General features: G+C 40.7%; 1 protein-coding gene across 1 annotated transcript in view; it reads left to right on the plus strand.

Annotated features, from left to right (window-relative positions):
- Positions 1-19,847, plus strand: part of rnls (renalase, FAD-dependent amine oxidase) — a 143,332-nt gene extending 123,485 nt beyond the window's left edge. Inside the window, exons 5-7 of the mRNA XM_048608974.1 lie at positions 9,266-9,439; positions 11,449-11,624; positions 18,210-19,847. Coding sequence (XP_048464931.1) covers positions 9,266-9,439; positions 11,449-11,624; positions 18,210-18,362 — 503 coding nt within the window. The 3' untranslated portion in view covers positions 18,363-19,847. The remainder of the gene's footprint in view (positions 1-9,265; positions 9,440-11,448; positions 11,625-18,209) is intronic.
- Positions 19,848-21,701: the final 1,854 nt, after the last annotated feature.

A 21,701-nucleotide genomic window follows, 5' to 3' on the forward strand; every position in this document is an offset into this window, starting at 1 on the left:
TGCTTCTGCTGTTGTACACCTTTTGTTTTTAAAAATGAGTTATTTCTTCAAAATGATTTTTGTTCCCAGGATAAGAGAGCCAGCAGAGCAACATAAGGTACAAAAAACAGTGATAACAGATACATAGCTATTTTAACACTATTGTCAACCTGCTTATTTCAGAATGGATTAACGCTAACATTTAAATAGCAAATAGAAGAATATTAGACAAAATGATTTGCTCTTGTCACCCACAGTAATCACTAACTTTACATCTTGTAGCCTGAGGTACCCCCATGCTCTGAATGTGAACTCACATATTTCTCTACCCTTTACTTCTTGTACCCCTGTTTGAGCACACCTTATCCATGGGACCTGCTTGATGTTTGCTCATTAACTGATATTGTCAATGTTTCTTTTTCATCTGGTTCTGTTTCCTCTCCCCTTCAAATTTGCTATCATTGCCCTTCTCAAATAAAACCCGAGGCCCCCTCTGTCCTTGCAAACTCCCCATCAGATCTTCAATTTCCCTTTCCTCTCAAGAGTCCTGGGTTCTTGGTCAAGTCCTGCCTCTGGGGCTGAAAGTAGAAGCTCCTGCCCTGTTAGGGTAGTGAGACCATGGGATGGCATTTTGCTGGTGGCAACAAATTAACAGGCAACTACTGGGGCTACCATCCAATTGAGGATGGAGAACTCCTCAAAGAACTTTGGTTAGCACTGCTGCCTCACAACACCAGGGACCTGGGTTCAATTTCACCCTCAGGCGACCGAGTGGAGTTTGCACATTCTCCCCTTGTCTGTGTAGGTTTCCTTGAGGTGCTTCAGTTTCCTCCCATAGTCCAACAATGTGCAGGTTAGGTGGATAGGCCAGGCTAAATTACCCACAGTGTCCAGGGATGTGCAGGCTAGGTGGATTGGCCATAGGAAATGCAGGGTTACAGGGATAAGTAGTGGAGTGGGTCTGGGTGGGATGCTCTTCAGAGGGTCAGTGTGGACTCGAACGGCTGAATGGCCTGCTTCCACACTGTAGGAATTCTCTAATTCTATGTACGCTTGCATCTTGTCAATGTCTGCAGTGTCTCTGCTGTACATGACCAATGCCAAGGCTGTACCAATGTAGAGAGAGTGATTCTAGGCTGAATTGCCCTTGATGACTCTGAAGAAGCCATTGCCAGATACACAGGCCCAAGTTAGAAGACCACCAGAGTTCAGAGCAATCTTCGGTACTCTCCTTCTCAGAGTGAGATGAATCACTCGAATTGGAAGAGCTTCTTCCTCCTCACTCTGCTTCCCTTCAGTGCTAAGGCCCTAATTGAGTGTTCACACATTGGTATTTTTCAGTTTCTGCTCTGATTCCCTCAGTTGTGTGTGTTTGTGCAGGAACACTCGCAAACAGATCTCAGCCCCCACATTTATACTGTGCATTCTCTGCAAGGTTTCCTTTTCCAAGCTGATTTAGATGAGAGATTATTTTGTTTGCTGTGTTAAACTTCTTCCCCCCCATTCTAAAGAATATGCCCCCCCAATCCCTTTCCTCTGATGTTCCCCCCCACCCTGTCCCTCTGCAATCTCCTCCTATAACTATGAACCTTTCCAATAGCTCCCTTGATATTCCTGCTGTTGGTCATGATCCTAGTCCCCTCCAGCTGCTGCATGCGTTCCTTCTTTCGTTTTTTTCTTTCTTTTGTACTTCTGCTCTTTTTTCTTTCATTTCTTTTTCATTTTTCTTTACTTTGGAGCCTTTACTTTGCAGTGGGTTAGTGGGTGGAATCGGCGCGGCAGCTAGAGCAGGCCGTGTGCAGAAGGGCAGCTCCTTCTGACTGTCAGAGGTGGCTCCTCATGGCGACTGGAGATCCAGTCGGAGCAGGGATGTCCTCCCGCCATTCAGGACTGGCGGTGGCCTTGGCAGCGATGGCAAAGTTCCTCCAGCGATCAGAGGTGGCCACAACACCAGCGAACATTTTCAAGATGGCAGTGCCGGCAAGGCGACACTTTGTAGGAGGGCAACCGGAGCGGAATTCTTGGCGAGACGGTGGCAGTGGCCTGGTCCGGCAGTGGAGCCTGAGACTCCTGGTTGCAGTTGGACCAGCGTGGGGACTCCTGGCACCATCGAGGTGGCAGCGCAGCTGGAGGTTCCTGGTTACAGGGTGAGTGTGGGTCCAGCAGGGCACTTGGCATCGGCATTGGAGAGGTGGGCCTAGCAGTGAAGAGATGGTGCCTAAAGAGTGGCGACTCCTACATCGGTGGGTCTGGCACCGGAAGACAGGCAGCAGCACCGATGTCATTGGTGAGCCGACTCAGGACTCTCTTTCAGTGATATCTTTTAAGCTTTTTATTCTTAAACTATTCAAAATGGCACTGGATTGTGGCGACTATCGAAGCTTTTCACTGTATTTTACTGTATTATTCACTGTAAAATACAAGTGACAATAAATAAATAAAATGCACAGCCTGAGCCTTAAACTACCCCTAATTCAATCTACCTGCTCTTTTTCTCTGTCTAACACACCTAATTACACTATTATGTTCCCCAACCTTCCTGGTGTCCCCATGCCCCGTCACTGTGATTCTCTTCCATACATCCCGGTTTCTTCCCACTCCATTCCCCAGGATTCTTCCAGCATTCCTAATGACTGAACCCTTTAAATTTCATTCCCTACTCTTCCTTCCCACCTAACTTTCCATTTTTATCTGAACGTTTTGAGTCGAGGCCCCCTTATCCACATGGTGAGGTTTGTGGTGAGATCAAGTGTGTCTGCTTCACTTGGGCAGGCTTGTTCGCCCAATCAGGCTTTATGCCTTGCCCCGTAAGCATTTGAGCAAAGAAGCAACTTCTTTGTGAAGGAGCCAACTACTGAAGAAAGTTTGGAGCTCACCTGAGCTTCAAGAAGTCTAACCCCTGCCGATTACCTGCCTCATGCATGTTGTTAGTTTTGTGCACACACATGCTCTCTGGTTTTGCTGAACAGGGTTGCATCAGTGAATGTGACTCTGTTGAGCTAGTTGGTAGTGGGTATTCATGCATGCTAAATAAATGTAGAAGAGGTCGAAAACCTGGCACCTGCAGCAGGTTAAGTTGGAGGATTTTGGCTTGTTCTCCATGGGCCATATAAGATGGAAGGACAGTTTGACAGAGGTGTACAAGATAATAACATGTAAGTAGACAAAGGAAAGCTGCCCCCATTAGCTGATGATGGTGCACGGACTAGGGAACACATTTGAATTTTTGAGGAAGAAGTCCAGCAGGAATATGAGGTAGAATGTCTTGCTCAGTGAGTGGTAATTACCTGGAATTTACTAACTATAGGGCATGGTGGAAGCAGAAAAAATTTCAAAGAATTTCAAAAATTGGATGTGCACTTGCAGGAAGTAAATTTGTAGGACTACAGGATAGAGCAAAGGAATGGAACTGACTGGATTGGCCTGATGTGGAGTTAGTTGGACTCGATGGGCTGAATGTCTTCTTTCTGTGTCACACGTAGCTCTGTATGACTCAGTCCTCCTGAGCTTCAATTCATGCTCCCTCTGACAACCTTTTTTCCAGTATCTTCCTGATCTTTCTTTCAAACTCTCTCATGGCTTACATAGCCAACAACTGACCAGCAGGAAACAGAACATGACAGGACTTCAATGCATTCCCTGTGCACTGGCCCGCCCATCCATACATACTGAGCCCACAGATTTCATGTTGAACGCTCAGCAAAAGAATTGCCTGCGCATTTAAGATGCCTGTAACTAGTTATTTTCCTGCATTATATATATCTGACCTTCCAGAAAAATAAAGCATTCTCGTTCTTGGAAGCAGAATGACAGCAGGCTGCTAAAAAACATAAATTGTACTTTGTCAGAATTCTAAATATAATGTTGTGTGGGAGGGCACTTATCCCCAGACTCCACTAGGAAATCTAGCTCATGCCTTGATCTCTCAGTCATTTCTAAATTCATCGCTGTTGCTAACTGTACTTTGTGCATTTTAGATTTTATTTTTCTCTTAAAACTCAAGTCAGCAAAAGTTATCTTGTAGGCTGAATGATGTCCTACTGCAATTTCAGTGCAAATCTTTGCTTTTACCAGTCACTTACACCTAGGATTAGGGCCATTTAAGAGATTGTACCAGCTATTGGTCAGTTTGTCCTTCTCCTGACTTGCAAAACTATTGAATTGACGAGCAAGTCAAAAAGAAAACTTTAACCAGGGTGAACTGTGTTCTAATGTTCAATATGGAATATTGCAATATGCAATATGGAAAACACACAGCAGGGAAACTTTAGGCTTTATAGTTTAGGATAATAGTGAGTCAGTGACATTTTTTTTTGCTATCTCTCTTTGTTTTTATTCCCATTGAAGTCAAACATTTTTACCCATCACTCCAAGTTTGCCAGTGCCTTTTTTTTTATTAAGTTGTCACAGTTCATGCTGCTAGCAGTTACAGCATAACTGCAAAGCTACAGAAGGATCTGAGTGAAACCACATGTCCGCTGACTCTTTCCCATGAAAGACAGTCTCGTTTATTGTGTGTTGAGATTGGTGAGGAAGGACAATGACAGCAAGATTTCAAAACACGGTCACTCTCATAAGATACTGACTGCTCCTCTCGGGTTCTGTTGCCAGCCGATGCAGAAAATTGTACTTGGAAATGTGATAGATTTTGTAACTTGTTTGTTTATTAGTGCTATCCAGGACATTCCACCTCATGGATTTGAAAATTATGCTTTAACTACGACAAGATTGTACTATTAGTTATATTCTTGCAGCTTTTATGTCAGAGTTAATAAGCTGCGGTCAGTAGGGGAATCTATATCTGATGACTCCATGTTTTTCATGAACGTAAAGAATTAAGTTGGTGACTTTTCTCTGCAAAGTATGTAAGATAGCATTAATAAAAGTGCCAATCTCATTTTGGTCAGAGGCAGTTGGGACACCAGCTTAAAGTGCTCGTCTTTACATCCACCCGAGAAGGCAGATTCATGTCTCATCTGAAAGGCAACACTTCCACAGTATGTTGTGTGGAAGCTTTAAGAGCCTGGAGCAACCTTGGCTGATGTCACAGAGCTGCTCCTCACAGTACATAAATAGCACAGTGCGAGCAGAGTTAAAAGGAAAGAGAGAAACCCATAGAGTTTGTGGAACAGTCTTTTAGTATATATCTGTAAGACAAGAGCCTGGTATTTCTCTGAAAACCATGTATTGTATTATTTAGTTTGAATATATGGGTGGTGCTATAATGAAGCCCAAACCTAAAGACAATTTTTGACCTTGCCTTCTCCTCCACCAGTCTGTCTTAAATTTAAACTCTTGGTAGTGGGCAGGACGCAACACAACTAATCTGCAGTTCCTACTATCTCTAAAGAAGTACTAGTGGCGTGTTAGCCTGGATAATGCGCTGAAGTTTCTGGAATGGGACTCAGAAGTGAAATTGCTATTCACTGAATCTGAGTCTCACCCAATCCACACAATCCACACAATAAATTTCTCTACTTCACCGAGTAGCAATCAGGAACAGGAACCCCAGGTGACTTTCCCTCAGTGTGTAGGCCAATCACAGTGCCTCACTACTACATTGGCTGACATCATCCAACTTTGCACTGTCCCCTGGATTGAGGTTCAGATCTTTATGATCCGTTTGGTTATATAGCTACTTGTTAGATAAACTCACTGAGCTACTATCATGCCAAATAAAATAATGTCATGTTGAATAAAATGTCATTTCTGTTTACATTTATATTATTTATTAAAAGTTGCTTTGTTAACAGTTTTTTGTATTGCTGGGTCAGGCACATATTTTGTCAGATATTGCAATTTGCTGTTCCCAGAATATTGAGAGGATTCCTTTTGTGCTCTAGGTTCATTGGTTACCTAAAAGCACTGAATAAATAGAAAATCCATGTTAATTGAGCAATGGCTGGATAAATCTGAAATAGATTGTGATTTTAATATATAAATGTTTAACTTATTATACAACCATCCTTCTATTAGCTTTTTGATGGACGTATTAACTGGTTTATTTATACCCTAATTAATACTTTATTAGGAATAAAGTACTGCTATAATCAAAACTTAACCAATATATCACAACCATTTGTATGTTGATGTCTTACAAGTTAATAACCTACACTGGCTGTTTAGAAACTAAATTCAGCACCAAGCACACATCTTGCCTCATTGACAATAATGTCCAACTAGCATGTACTATCATCTCCTTTACATGTATCTCCATCACATCCACCCTCCATCAGATGGAACTAAGGCATCAACCATTCCTTAGCATTGATCCTTTCGTCTCTGAGTCTGAAGATTAAGAGTTCAGGCCCTGCAATGGAGATTTAAGCTTTCCTTCCAATGCAGTCTTTAAGAAGTTACTTTTGCATAACTGAGGCCCCATATGTTCCCTCAGTTGCGTATAAGTGATCCTGTACACTATTTTGAAGACGACCAGGGGGGTTTGCCTCAGCGTCCTGGGAGTTTGTACTGTACAAATTAGACTGCCAAGTTTTCCATATTACAACAGTGACTACATTTAAAAAGTACAGCATTGACCAGAAAGAGCTTTGGGACATCATAAGGTCATGAAAGCTTCTATAAAAATGCAGTGCTTCCTTTTCTTTCTCATAAACATAAAATTGCAAATGTGAGCACATTATATAAATGCTAATACAGCTCTACATCAGATGGTTTTGTACTCATCAATTCGACAAACATCTGGATTATTAGTTAATGAAAGCAGTAATATTTGAGCCAATCTGTGAAGCAATGTCTGATTTCCCACATCAGTCAGCCAAGTTCAAAAACATATAAGCAGTTTGGCAACAATGAATGGCAAATTTCAATGTTTTACTCAGTAAACGATTAGAAATAAATTTGCACTTGAAATAAGAATCATCAAAATCAGAACCAAAACAGTGATTCATGAACACTGTGACTGACGAATGTTCATTAGTTATCCACATGAACTGAATGAATAGAAAATCCATGTTAAGGGAGCCAATGGTTGGATAAATCTGAAATAGATTGTGATTTTAAGATATACATGTTTAACTTATTATACAACCACCCTTCTATCAGCTTTTTGATGGACTTACTAACTGGTTTATTTAAACCCTAATTAATACTTGTTAGGGATAAAGGACTGCTATAATCAAAACAACCAATATACCATAATCATTTATAAGTTGATGTTTTACAAGTTAGTAATCAATTTATCGATGATATGTTCTATGTTTTGTTCAGTATTAAAACATTCATATTGATAGCTCATGATTCTAGAGGCATTTAAAACTAACAAATAGCAATCTATCATTGATTGTAGGGGTACAGTTTAGCCCGTACTGTACATTTTTGGCAACTGATCCTTGTCAACAACATAAGCAAAGCAGCCAAACATTTAGGTTTGGCATGTAAAGCTGAATGGGTATCTTAACAACTCCCAGATTGCATCAGCCATAGACAAGGCGCTTATGCAACCACTCTGAGTACTGCAGTTCTGCTGGGTTTTAGCTTCTCACCCATTCAAATGAAGCACCATAATAAAGTTGAGTGGGTGTACATGCAACTCCTTAATGCTCTCTGGTTACATTCTGAGCACCAGTCGATCTCACTCCTTGGTTTTAGAGTGGGAAACTAGTTATTCTGTGCATTCACTTTTAGGCCAGCAAGGCAGATGCTTATATGTCTGTATCTTAACATGTACTTACAGTTGTGTGTGTGAACCTCAACATGTGTTCATCAGAGTTCTCTGTGTGTACTTTGCGATGTGCAATAGAGGTAGGTTTAGGGTCCATATGTGTGTCTAAATGTGTGTTCAGAGTTTCCTGTGCATATATGTCTTAACATGTGTAATCAGGATTGTATATATAGATGTTAACATTTGCTCAGGTATCTGTGAATACGTACGCAAGTTGGCACAAAGATGGGCTAGTTCCTCATCCAGTATATTTTGCAATATCATGCCAAACTTTTCTGACAATTATTTTACAGTTTTGGAGTCTGTGCATTGTGCAAAGCACTATGTGCAGTATAACTCCACTCTCATGCATTGCATCCCAGGTTGAAACATGATCAAATCCTGGAATAACTCAGCCTTTCCTATATCCTCTACACAACCACCTTTACAAAAATCAGTGAACAGAATATTTTGTGAAAGGTCGGGTGACAGTTTTAATCCTCCTTAATCTGTAGTTTACAGTGCAAATGCAAAATAATCCAAAATAAGCAGTAGCCCAAGTGGTACAATTAAGCTGCATATTTTAAGCCTCACATTACTCAGTCATCACTATTAACTAATAGCCTGGGCTGTTACAACTTGCCCAGTATTCCTTGCAGAAAAAGCTGTCCAACAACACTGTGAAACCACTTAGAATCCAATTTAAGAAGCAGATTCCCTATCAGAGGACAGATTTGAACAAGGAATGCATGATTAAGTTATTAACACCATGTGCTGTTGACTAGAGAATGATTTATCTAACAGCCATGCATACATTTTTTAACTGTCTTATGATCTATTATGTTAAAAACAATGCCAGGCCTCATTGCTTTAACATTTTTGCATATAACCCAATGTTAATTAGTGATGATTTGTTACCAACCTGTATGTTGAGTTGAACAATTTAAATAGATTGCTGTGAAGTTAATCTATCTGGAACATGAGGCAGCTTCTAGTTCCACTTAAGCAAAGTATAATGATGGACCTGAACTGGTGTGCATCAATGTTCCTTCATCTTCACAAACTGCTTACCTTCAGACTATCTCATCTGCAATCTTTCCATTTGCTCCCATTGTGACCTCTATGGGCTGTGTTCTATTGAGGGCCTACCCCTTCTGAACACATGTGTCTATTAGCTCTGTGTTTCTACACACTTTAAAATTAAAGTTTAATACCTTGGGCTCTCACAGTCAATCATATGATTGACTAATCCATTTGTTTTCTACCTATTTCAAAAACATTAAGAGGCTGACAGATTAAGATGATTGTTTAGTGCTGATGGCGAATTGGCAACATGGCCTTTGCACTATGGAGTTCTGTTCCCTGAGAGCAGAATTGGGAGTACTTAAATTGATTTCAGTGTTGACCCTTACCACGCGTCAGAGACACAGCTCACCTTATCTGTTTGAGCTGGTTTACAACTCAGGCCCCCTTCATAAATATCTAATGATGCACAGCTGTAATGCAGTTGCAATATAGTCAAATAAATATCGACTACGCATGTCATCCCACATTTCGTAAAAAGAAATATTGATTTTAATGACACTATTCCTTTCATTTGATTTTCATAATGTTTCTTTATTGTAGTAATAAGTGAATCACAAAGGCTGCAACTGGAAATGGCAAAATATTCCTCTCGATTTGCTTTGGCCCTTTTCTATGAGGCTGGCACACAGATTGGTGTCCCCTGGGCCGCAAAGTACATCATCGATAATCCCTGCATACGGTTCATCTCCATCGACAATAAGAAACGCGGTTCAGGTCAGTGCTGCTGTTAACTTTCCTGATAGCACAAAGGGCTAACATTTCAAAAGCATTTTAAGAGCAAACATTTCATGGGGGAATTCCATTGCAATACTTGATCAACACCAGGTTGCAGGCGATTAACTGTACTCTTACTTCAGTCAACTGTCTATGAATGTAAAAGATCATGATGTGGAGGTGCTGGTGTTGGACTGGGGTGGACAAAGTCAGAAGTTACATGACACCAGATTATAGTCCAACGGATTTATTTGAAACCTGTTGGATTATAATCTGGTGCCGTGTGACTTCTGACAATGTAAAAGATGCATGGCAGTATTTGAAATAGGATAAGGAAGCTCTCCCAGCAATTCTGGCCAATATTTATTCCTCAACAGACACCTAAGACTGATTATCTGTTCATTATCTATTAGGAAGGAAATATTAATAATGAATTTAAAAAAGCATGGTGTGATCTTAGAGAGTCAATTGTTTGACAGATTTATGAGAGTTTTTTGAAGATTGTTTTTACTAGTAAGGTAGATAAAAGGAGAAGCAGTGGATGTAATGTATTTGGATTCCCGATACATGTTTGGTCTGGTGCAACACAAGATGCTAAAAAACAAGGCTTACGGAGCTATATTAGCATGAATAGAAGATTGGTTAACAGGCAGGAAGCAAATTGTAGAGATAAATGGGGCACTTTCAAGTCAGCAGGCTGTGATTGTTGGAGTATTGAAAGAATCTGTGCAAGCACCTCAGCTACTTACCATCTATATTAACAATTCAGACAAAGTGATATAGTAATGGATCTAACTTTGCTGATGATACAAAAAGCTAGGTGGGAATGCAAGTTGTGAGGTGGATACAAAGAAGCTGTAAAGAGATGCACAAGGTTGAGTGAGTGGGCAACAAGGTGGCATATCACGGTATAATGTGAAGAAGTGAGGTTATTTAGTTTGAACTGAAAACTGAACTGAAAAGCTATTTTTTAAAAGACATGAAACAAGTAAGTATTGAAGCTCAGAGAGACCTGTGTGTACTTGTGCAAGAAACACAAAACTTTAGCCTGTAGATAAGCAGTTAGGAGAACAAATGCAATGTTGGCAAGGGAATTGGAGTACCAGAATAAAGCAACCATGCTATTTTTATACAAGACTTTGATGAGACCACACCTAGAATATTGCACACAGTTTTTGTCTCCATATTTATGGAAGGATATACCTGCTTTGGAACTAATATAAGTGAAGGTTCACCAAGATGGTTCCTGGGATGAAAGAGTTGCCCAAAATGAAAGGATGAGCAAACTGGGCCAATATACTTTAGAGCTATGAAGAATGCAAGGGCTTCTCATTAAAACATTTAAAATTCTGAAGGAATTCAATAGGGATACTGAGAGATTGCTTCCCCTTGATGAGGGCATTTGGAACAAGGGCTCACAGTTTCAGGATAAGGGGACGATCATTTAGGGGAGAGATGAGGAAAAATTTCTTCACTCAAAGGCAGTGAGTCTTTGCAATTCTTCACCCCAGAGTGTTATGGATGCTACATTATTGAATGTATTTAAGGTTGGGAAAGACAGATATTTGGTCTCGAGGGGCATCATGGGATATGGGGAACAGGCAGGAAGTGGATAGAGACAACAAGGTGCAGAGCTGGATGAACACAGCAGGCCAAGCAGCATCATAGGAGCAGAAAGGCTGACGTTTCTGACGGTTCTGAAATAACCCCCTTCCCCTCCCCCATTTCTGATGAAGGGTCTAGGCCCGAAACGTCAGCCTTTCTGCTCCTATGATGCTGCTTGGCCTGCTGTGTTCATCCAGCTCTGCACCTTGTTGTCTCAGATTCTCCAGCATAGGAAGTGGATAGAGTTGAGCACAAGATCAGCCATGATCACATTTAATGGTGGAGAAGATTTCATGGGTTGTAGAGTCTATTCCTGTTTTTATTTGTTATATTCTTTGTCAGAGTCAATCTATCTATGATGACATAAATAGTTCACCTACTTTTTGTCTTATTGCTCTGTCCAGAATCCCCTGAAGTCGGACCTTCCATAATTGTTCACACTACAGTTCAGTTTGGAGCTCAAAACGTGCAGAAAGATAAGGAAGAGGTAGAACCTCTCATCCTCAGCCAGCTACAACAGATTCTGCCAGGATTGCCCAAGTCTGTTGGCATCAAGTGTCACAAATGGAGATACTCGCAGGTAATTCTGATCACAATAGATCTGTGTCCTGAGCAAACAAAAACCGCGATTCTATTTCGACGCTTGGGAAGTACAACAAAAGGCTCGGGTATGTTTCAAGAGGAATGGATTTGAGCCACGTTTTCATTCTGATTTCAGCATGTTCAAACAGAAAAGGCCTTAAAAGGCGATAAATAGAAATAGTCATTGCAGTCTCCTAATTGGCATCCACTTATTAAGCCATTACATTAATTTCAGCCATATTTTGTTGTATGATAGAAATTTTGCCAAATGGTTAATGTAGCCAAGTTTGAACCACATTAATTAATAGCTATTTGTATTTTGCTTTTTCTTACTAACACAGTGTCAATCATTCATTCTTCACTGGTTGAACAAAGTTGCTATGAAGGCATGGAGATGTTTTTCTAATCCAGCTTCTCAGAGCTGCTTAAAAAAAACAGTGTTGAAATCCTCAAAGGAAACCTGTAATTTTCTTTTTAGTTTGGCATTAGAATCATCTCCTCCCCTCCTTCACTCAATCATTTCTCACTGTTGTAGATTTACACAAGAACCAGCTACTATCAACATTTTGCTCAAATGGTCATATGTACTGGAAAGCAGCCTAGATTTTGCAGGGCAGGATTTTCCTCCTGTTTTACAGTAGCATTGGACAGTAAATAAAATGGAACACTAAGGCCTGATATCTCAAAGGCACCCATCTTGCTGCAGAAATATCCTCCAAAGCACATCCCTCAAGAGTCTCTAAGTCTTTGCACCACCACACACAATTGGAGGTCACTAACCCCCACAACCCATTTTCTCCAACTTCTGGATTGCATAAAAATGGGGGTTGGTTAGTTCAATTGGCTGAATGGCTGGTTTGCAAAGCAGAATCACATTAACAGCACGGAGTCAGTTCCAGCACCAAAACCAGCTGAGGTTACTCTGAAGGATTCTCTTTCTCAACCTCTCCTTTTACCTGGGGCATAGTGACCCTTAGGTTAAAGAAACACCAGTCACCTCTCTCTAATGAGAGCGTAGCTGTATAAAATATACAGTACCGAAACAGGCCATCAGTCCAGCTCAGTATTTATGCTCACAATTGAGCCTTCACTTCTCTTTCCGCATTTCAATCTACCATCTATTCCCTGTTCTCTCACATCCTTGTCTACTTTTCCTTAAATGCATCTACACCATTCGCATCCACCACACCTTGTGGTAGCCAGTCCCAAATTCTCACTACTATTTGGGTAAAGAGATTCCTTCTGAATTCCCTATTTGATTTCTTAGTGACTATATGACTGCCTATATTTATCCTCTTCCCCATAAAGGGAAATAATATCTCTGAATTCACCACTAAACTTTTCATGATTTTAACAGCCTCTACTAGGTCACCTATCAGATTGCTTTTTTTTTAAGAAGGGAAAGACGCAGACTCTCAATGATTTCTTAATATACATGTCCACACATTTGTGATGTTATCCTTATAAATAATCTCTGCAGCCTTTCCAATTCCTCTGTATCCTTTTGACAATAATGACAAACAGAGGTACATGCGGTACTCTAAGAACAATGTTCATTACTGGTTTAGCATGACTTTCCTGTTTTTCAATTCTAACCCTCTAGAAATGCAGCCCAGTGCCTGGCTTACTTTTCTTTGAAAAATGATCTTGCTAACCCATAGTTCAAGTTTTAATGACAAATGCATTGTAGACTAAAATCTCTTCTGACCCAAACATATCTCAGATTATCACCATCACCTTAAATTGGCAACATGAACAGACTGAGCAAATCATTGTTCCTTTAAAACTTTGCAATTATGAGAGTTGATAGCACAACTGAGAATTCATCTGATGCTCGAGTGTTTGTGGAGATTACTCTGTGTAAAGTTGAGCCTCCTTGACATTGTGATGGTGATAGGGAAAAAGCAGAGGAAATAATGAAGTGAATGAAGACCATTTCTGTGGTCAGGGTCATCTTAACTTCAGCCTTGGCTCCCTTGAGAAGTGAAAACATTTTTCCCTGATTGATCCATTCTGTAAACTCTTCCATACAGTAGGAAATACCTTCTTACTGCCCTTGCTGTCTAGCAGTTGATCCCTTCTTACTCTGACTTTAGCCTACAAACATGTTCATGAATGCAGTCATGAGTCTTGTTACATTTCTTCCCCCAGTACCTGAGTCTGCTGCTCCTTAAATTCACATTTTGCAGCTTGCCTTTAACTTTGTCAACAGCACTGAATTTCCTTTTGCCCCAGAAAGCAGTAACCCTACCAGGAGTGGTCCTACCATTTCAAACATGTTTGTCCAGCAGAACACATGTACATCCTGGGTAGGTGGTGGAGGAGTCACCTGAGCAGGCTGTGGTCCTGCTTTGCTGCGAGATTGCCAATGGGAAGAGTGGGAGGCATTTTTGTCAAGTTAGCCAAATCCGAGGTCAGCTTCTGCAGCACAGCTTGTGAACCTGAACCCTTCCTGATCCCCATTGGATCAGTAGATTGACCAACTGACCCACTGGAGATTATTTGAATGTTTCAAAATCACAGACTGGAACCGGGCAACCTCTTTCCTAACAGAACAACCTTTTCAAAAGCAGCCTTTTGGAAATGTTCAGCCTTGCTATTCAAATTTTGAATGGAAAGTTTAAATAAACATATATTCATGTCCAAATAGAATGATTTCACTTTCTTGGCAACACAGTTGTGAGTTCTACAGTGTGACAGATTCACCTGCAGGACAAATTGATTCAGTTCTTACATTCAGCAACTTCTACCAGCTCGCGTTGGGAGTGTTACTGTTTCGTGTGTTGTAGCTATACCAACTAGACAAGGACAAATGGAAGGGCCATGGTGTACTGCTCTTGTTATGTATAGAAACAGAGTGTTCCATAGTCACTGATAATATCATAATCTTTGACCAAAAAAAAAATATGTTGGTACCTAGGTGCGTGAGCTGCTGAGAAGTGCTGGGAGAGCAGAAGTACCAGGGTTGGGATAGCAAAGTACAGTGAGAGATGGAATGTCAGATTATTGGAGTGTATAGAAAACAGACAAGCTGCAGAACATTTAACAATGACTTTGAGATGGCTGGTTTATTCACACTTGCTGCAGTCTCTCGTTGATATGACACATGATACTTAACTCTGAAGCGATATTATGTGCTTACACATAGGGGTTAATTTTTAACCCATCTATGATGCTTGGGAAGGAACAGAGGGGAAGTAGTTATTAGAAAATGAAAACTCAAAGCTCCGTGTGTGAGTTAGCCCCCATTTTGATGGCAGTAAGTTGTGTTGTGTGTCTTGGAATGGTAGGCCCTTCCATTACAGCATGTAAACCAGGGTCCTGCTGTCCAGTTGCCAACCTGATTTAAGCTGGAAGATTGCCATATGGTCATCCCAGCCCTTGAGAAACTGTCTGTGAATCAGGAGGAGGAGGAGAGCATCCCTGACCCCAAGTAAACCTTCTAAGATTGCAGCTCTCCTCATGACCATGACTGTTACACCAATGCCACTGGTATCCCCCCCACCTCCAACAAGACCTCATACACCACCAAACATCACAGGTTCACCAACAATCATGCCCAAACCTCAGATCTTTTGCTGGGGTTTCTACCACTGACTTTGACTGCCTGACCGTATGTGACAGGAAAGTCAATTAAAAATAATAATCAGGTGTGCTGTTAAATTCCACAGGACTACAGTGTCACTGGGATATTTGTGTATTCCTCCTGCAGCGCAGCAGGGGCTTCTTCAGTTTTATTGTAAAGTTCTATTGCCCTATTTCTTGCACCTTGTTCTCTTTTTAAGCCCCTTTGTCATGTTTCTTCCCCTCCCTCAGATTTTTCGACCATTTTGCAAGTGAGAGTATTTGGATATATTATGTGGGACATATTTGGCAATACTGCCAGAAAGAGTTAGAGTCCTGGCTGAATTAAGTCAATGTAGGTGTTAAGGATGGCAAAACGTGTGTGGTGTAAATCTGTTTGGGTGTCACACAAAGTGGAGGATGGTAAGTTAGCAGCACAGTATTTCAATGAACCCAATTTCATGTTCTTTCAGAATGCAGATGTGGCTGCTGTACTCCTGACCTACTTTACGTTAGTGGCCTTTGTTAATACAGTCAACCATTATCTGTCTGTTTTGTCAACAGAATCCTAATATTCTCGCCAAAACTGCATGCTTCTTTGATTATGCTCGTGTGCATGGAGATAGTATCGAAGGGAAAGTCGCTATATAAATGCAAGCTATTGTTGTAATTGCCTCTTGATCCCACTTCTAATTTTCCTTGCTGCCATGTGGCTGTGTGCCTACCCCTGCCCAGCTCTCCCTGTGACTGTGCATCTGTGATCAGGCTCACCATATGGAGAATCACAGAGTCAGGTGCTGGCACTTTGTCGTGTAGTGTGCTGGAATTCCCACATTGACGGCCAACACAGCAGGACTACAAGAAGCACTTTTTGTGCTGAGCGTGGATCTGCTGCATATGTGTGGGACTGGCAAACAGAACATTGAATCTCTGCTGTGTCTGATGTTCAGTACAACTTCCTCCAGAAGGCAATTTGCCAGTTTTAATTGGAAAATAAAGCAATGAATTCACTCCCTGTGTAACAGAAAAATGTGCTCATTGTATTATAATTATTGCTTTAAAGACAGTAGTTATGATATTTGTGCAAATATGCGTTCACTTTCTACCTTAATACTACCTCAAGCAATGTTGGAATCCATTTAAAGCAGAGATGAGTACGGAGGAAAACAATGTTTCTTGGAGAGGTCTCAGGGTTGGTAGCGCTTTTTTTACGACAAAGAACAAAATCATAGAATCCAAACAGTGTGGAAGCAGGCCATTCAGCCCACACTGACTGTTCAAAGAGCTTCCCACCCAGTCCCTGTAAGCCTGCATTTACTATGTCTAGTCCATCTAGTCTGCATATCCCTGGATACTATGGGCAATTTAGCATGGCCAATCCACCTAACCCACACACCTTTGGACTGCGGGAGGAAACCAGAGCACCTGGAGGAAACCCATATTGACACAGGGTGAATGTGCAAACTCTATGCGGGTAGTTGCCCAAGGGTGGAATCAAACCCAGGTCCCTGGTGATGTGAGGTAGCAGTGTTAACCACTGAGCCACCTTGCCACCCTAGCTTGAAGAAAATACAAATGGTATTAAGTATTCGTCAGTCACTATTACTGAGCTTCTGGAACAAATCAGATTGATAACTTTAGGCCATTCACCTGAGCTGGTTGTGTAAGTGGTTGTAGATAATGACTGCAATTAGCTTTTAGATTTGAGATGTTGAAGCTGTTTGAGGATAGGGGTTGCGGGACACAGAAACAGCCATTCTGAAATAACGAAGGCATCACCCAAACAATGACAGGAAGACTCATGCAATCCTGTGGCTCATTCGCAGTCAGAATCCTTCCATGCTATACAGGTCTTCACACACAGAGTGAACTTAACATCAAACTGTGTTAACCACATTTTCTAATCGCTGCTTTCCAACATTTCTCATCAATTTGTACAGCCAACACTCTGATTACATTATCTTACATATTTCTAAATTTTTGTGCAGTAATTTTCATAGTGCCCTTTATATCATCTCTTTTACAACTCAGTTGTAAAAACAACTACTAACAAACCAGAGTGGAAATAATTGGCTTCCTTTAATGGGTCAATCATTATCATAGAAAGGCAACAGATGGACAACCTCGATTTTTGAAATATATTGAAAAATCAAAGTGATATTGAAAAATCAAAGTGATATTGTAAAATGTTCCAGTACGCAGACAGTGACCATTCTATCTATTTGGAACAGTGTCATAAGAGTGCCACTTTGATGAATGTCAGACTTAATGAGCAAAATGAGTCTTTGTGGATTCTGTTATTTTCTACTTACCCCACATTGTCACTTTCTAATAAGAGAAGATAGAAGTTATTGGGATCATGGTAATAAAATCTTGGCCCGTCTACAATTGAGCATTTTATTAATTCACACATTGTGATCAATTACCTGACGAGCTAGAGAGTTTTGTTGGAAATACAAGTTAGTGACACAAATCATTCAGCAACATTCTTCTGCCCGCTGTTCTAGTAGTGCTGTTAACTAGCTTATCCTAAATAGATTAATGTCACTGTCAATATAACAAAGAGATATCATAAAAGCATTTGTTCATTAATAGTGTCAGTTTCCAAACTCTGGTCATATTAGGTCAATACTAATCATTCAATTCTCATCTGAAAGATAGGTAGGATGGACGGGACTGATTAAACTCAGCAGGTAGAAGACTGGGTGATCTCAGGTAATGTACAATCAGTCCTTAAATACTGGTAAGTTCATATTACAGGTGAAACCAAGCACTTTCATCCTCAACCTCACCTGTAGGAAATCAATTTTAAGCATTGCTGGCAGCAATGACTCTTTTATCTATACAGCCAACAACATCTTTAATTACTCACTCGGCTGTCTGGGTTCTTTTTGTAATTATACTCTATAGTACTACATGGGACAGGAACAGCTGGCACAGCACTGGAAGATGGGAGCCTTCAACCAAGACAGTGGGAAATGGCTATCCTTGGAATAATCTGTAACTGTTTTTCTTACAGGTCATCAATCCGGTCCCAAACTTTCCAGGGCAGATGACACTTAATGAACAGCCACTTCTTGTGTGTGGTGGTGATGGATTTACACACTCAAACTTTGATGGCTGCACAGAATCTGCTTTAAGAATCTTGGATGTGTTCAAATGTCATTTTTGAAAGTCTGCATCTTGCAATTCTGAATAGTTTGCTTTGTCTCAGGTCTCAATCATTATTGAAGGGCTGCTCAGTGTGTGGATAGAATCAATAGCTTGCCCCCAAACCCCCTGCCCCTAACTCCCAAGAGAATTTGGTATATACATCATATTTACATCTGAGCCATAAAATAATGGGAACATATGTTAGACGTTTGTCATTAGGATCTAGGGAGACAGTGCTAAGTGGACTAAGAAATTGACTATTAACAGTCGTAATGCAAGGAAGTAGTTGATGATTTTGTGTGTAGTGACTATAGTTGTTACTCACAGAAAATCTACCCGTCAGTCAAATTTCACACTACATGCTCCATGTATCAAAACCATTTTAAGTGTCAAAACTCCAAATCCAGACACCTGGCAGTCATCATACAAATCTAACTTTTTTTTTAAGATTTGGTTTATTTTCCACAAAAGTAAATGTCCTCTATATGGATTTGTTAAACATATGGCAATCAGGGGTGTGGAGGATAATGCATTTGTTTCCTTTCTTCAGCACAGTCACAGTGACTGGCATCCAGTCCACGCTCATCAGGAGAGCTGAAGACTATTCCTATCAGGGTTGTCTCAGGGGAGGGGGAGGTACAGAACCACCCTTCAGCTTTCTCTCAGCTGGTGCCCGGCATTGGATTCTTCTCACTGAGCCTAGCTTTGGAAACTCAGGGGAAACTGTGCAGTTACATGCACTGTGCCTGGTGGCACGCACTATTCACGTAGGTAGCATCTGAATTGGCTGCCTCCACGTTTGCCAATCCTATGAAGGATGTTGGACAGGCTTCACCCAAACAGTGGGCCAGCAACCCAGGAATCTCAGCGGTACGAGTGGGAAAAGTGAGTTCTGCGCAGCTGATCCGAGTCCCCTCCTGCCCGCGGAATACTTTCCAGCTGCGGGAATGTGTCCAGGAGCTGCCCCATTACTTCTGTCCTTCTCTCCGTCCCAACCATCCTCCAGCACTTCTGAGGCTGTAGTCACCCATCCAGGAAAGCTCAGTCTATAATGAGCACAGTATGACCCCCCTCACAACAAGAAGAATGGGAGAAAAGTTAGCTTTGTTAACACGACATTTCAGTATGTTCAAATATTAACCTTGCACATTTCACAAGCACCCATTCCAAATCGTCAGGACAAATGTGAACATTACTTACATAATTAATGTTGCTTGCTGGGTGACCAGAGGTAGAATGTTTGCTCTTGCCTCCACTCCTACTATATCCGTATCTGTCACTGTCTGCTACTAGTTTTGCTAATGCAGCCAAACATTGAAGGTTGAGGCTAGACTTCAGTAAATAAGAATATAATTGGAAACTAATCACCAGAATCAAGCACCGAGCATTATAGAATTATAACACACACCACAGCAAATGAAAAACAGATCTGTATTCCCACCTGAATGGTGGCCATTTCAAATGTTGCTATCTGCTTTTGAAAATAAAATGAATTTTATGGTAACATTACCGTGCTTTCAGCATTCTACAGGCAATCCAGTTTCTTAACTAATATATCCAGAAGTTATAAAAAGTGCTCCATTCAATACTCAAATTCACCTTTGAATTGGAGCCATCCAGAATGTTCTCTTTGCATGATGTGCTCATTGACAAATCCTCTAATGGAATCTCTAAATCTGCCGATCTTCACATCTCAATGTACGTGATAGGATTCATACACCTCTACAGGCTTTATGATTGACCTTCTTAACAATCTCATCATTGTTAATTATAAACGCCTTGTGCAGCTTGACACTGCAATAGGACACATCAAAGCTACCCTGAGGGATAGCAACTACCCCCGTCAGATCATTGCTAACTGTGTATTGCGTATATGAATGGGCCTAAGTCTGCCACTTTCAAAGCTAAGAAGTGGTCCTTTTACCTGAAAATAACCTGGAAGGCTAAAGTATCTCAGAAATTAGAAAGCAGTTGAAGCTGGCCATTACATGCTGCCAAAATGCAGCATTAATGTGAATGGTATTTGGCACTAACAATTTGCTACTGCCAAGCCAAAAACGACATTTCGCCTGCCACGCAATGAGTGAAGGTGGTGCATGAAGATCAGCGCTCATGTGATGCCAGGTACATGGTATCTCACAATGATTAGTAGAGCATATCAAACAGCATTGCCCCTGGGCTGGTCACACATTGCAGAGTACTGATCGTACTCAATAATCCCATGGTTGAAAATCTGAGAACATAACATCTGACATTAGTTGTGATTCTGCAAATGGACAATACTTGCTGAACAACCCCACATGCTAAGAATTGCATTAACACCAAATTTAAAACTAATAGTCTGGCTCACAATGTAGCTCACAGATGCTTGCTAGAAGCTATGCATAATCATATGCAGGGACCAGTCCTCCGGATGAAAAATAAATTTGTCCAAACATCGTGCTATTTTAATGAAACTAAAGTGGATGGACAGTAGTTTCCTGGTGCATTCACCATGGCAAACCCTCAACCAATCGTAGCCCATTTGCCTACTAATCAAAATTCTGTTCTCATGGAGTATAATTCTCGTTTCCCCTTTAATATTCTTGTGTCTGTCCGGATGAGTGAAAAATGACAAGTTTTGACTGTATGCCTGTTTATTCAGGAATACTCAAATTCTGTACTACCAAGTGACTATTAAAAAAAATTACTTAGCATACAAACTGTAAAGGAAGTACAACACTAACTTATTTTTTAAGACCCCACAGTTGGGTTCTGTATGAGTAAAACTGGCCCTGCTTGTAATGACTATGAAACTATTGCACACCAGTATTTAGTGATCTCGATAAGGATCTGAAGGGAACATTGAAATCTGCTGCCCACGCTGTATCCCAAAAGACAGCAGGTTTCCTCAGGCACATTTTGCGATTTTGCAAATCCTGCTGAGAACTAGTATTTGAATTCCTCTGTGTAACATTTGCCAGTAATGTAAATAGTTATAGATACTCAGTCGTCATTCACAGTATGATAAAACTTCAGCTGAGTAACTGATGAATGACGACCAAATAAACTTGTCTTTTTTTAAAAAAAAATCTTTCAATTAGAAACAAGTCCCATGGTTGTTTTCTGTGTGCCAAACTCTGATGTTGAGAGTCGTTCGATATAGCTGAAAACAGGTTTGAATAACTAAACTAAAATACTAATCTCCTTTATACAATGATGTGAATTTTTTTGATTTTCCGTGTTTGTTAAACATCTTTCCATTCATCTTCCGTGTTTGCTTTGTAATAATCTTTTTATTCTGTTGCACTTTTGTTTTTTTTCTGTATACATGCCATGTTTTTAAACATCTGGTTCCTTTTCCATTTATTATTGATAT

This window comes from Rhincodon typus, chromosome 20, assembly GCF_021869965.1.
Source record: "Rhincodon typus isolate 14 chromosome 20, sRhiTyp1.1, whole genome shotgun sequence".
Taxonomy (NCBI): Eukaryota; Metazoa; Chordata; class Chondrichthyes; order Orectolobiformes; family Rhincodontidae; genus Rhincodon; species Rhincodon typus.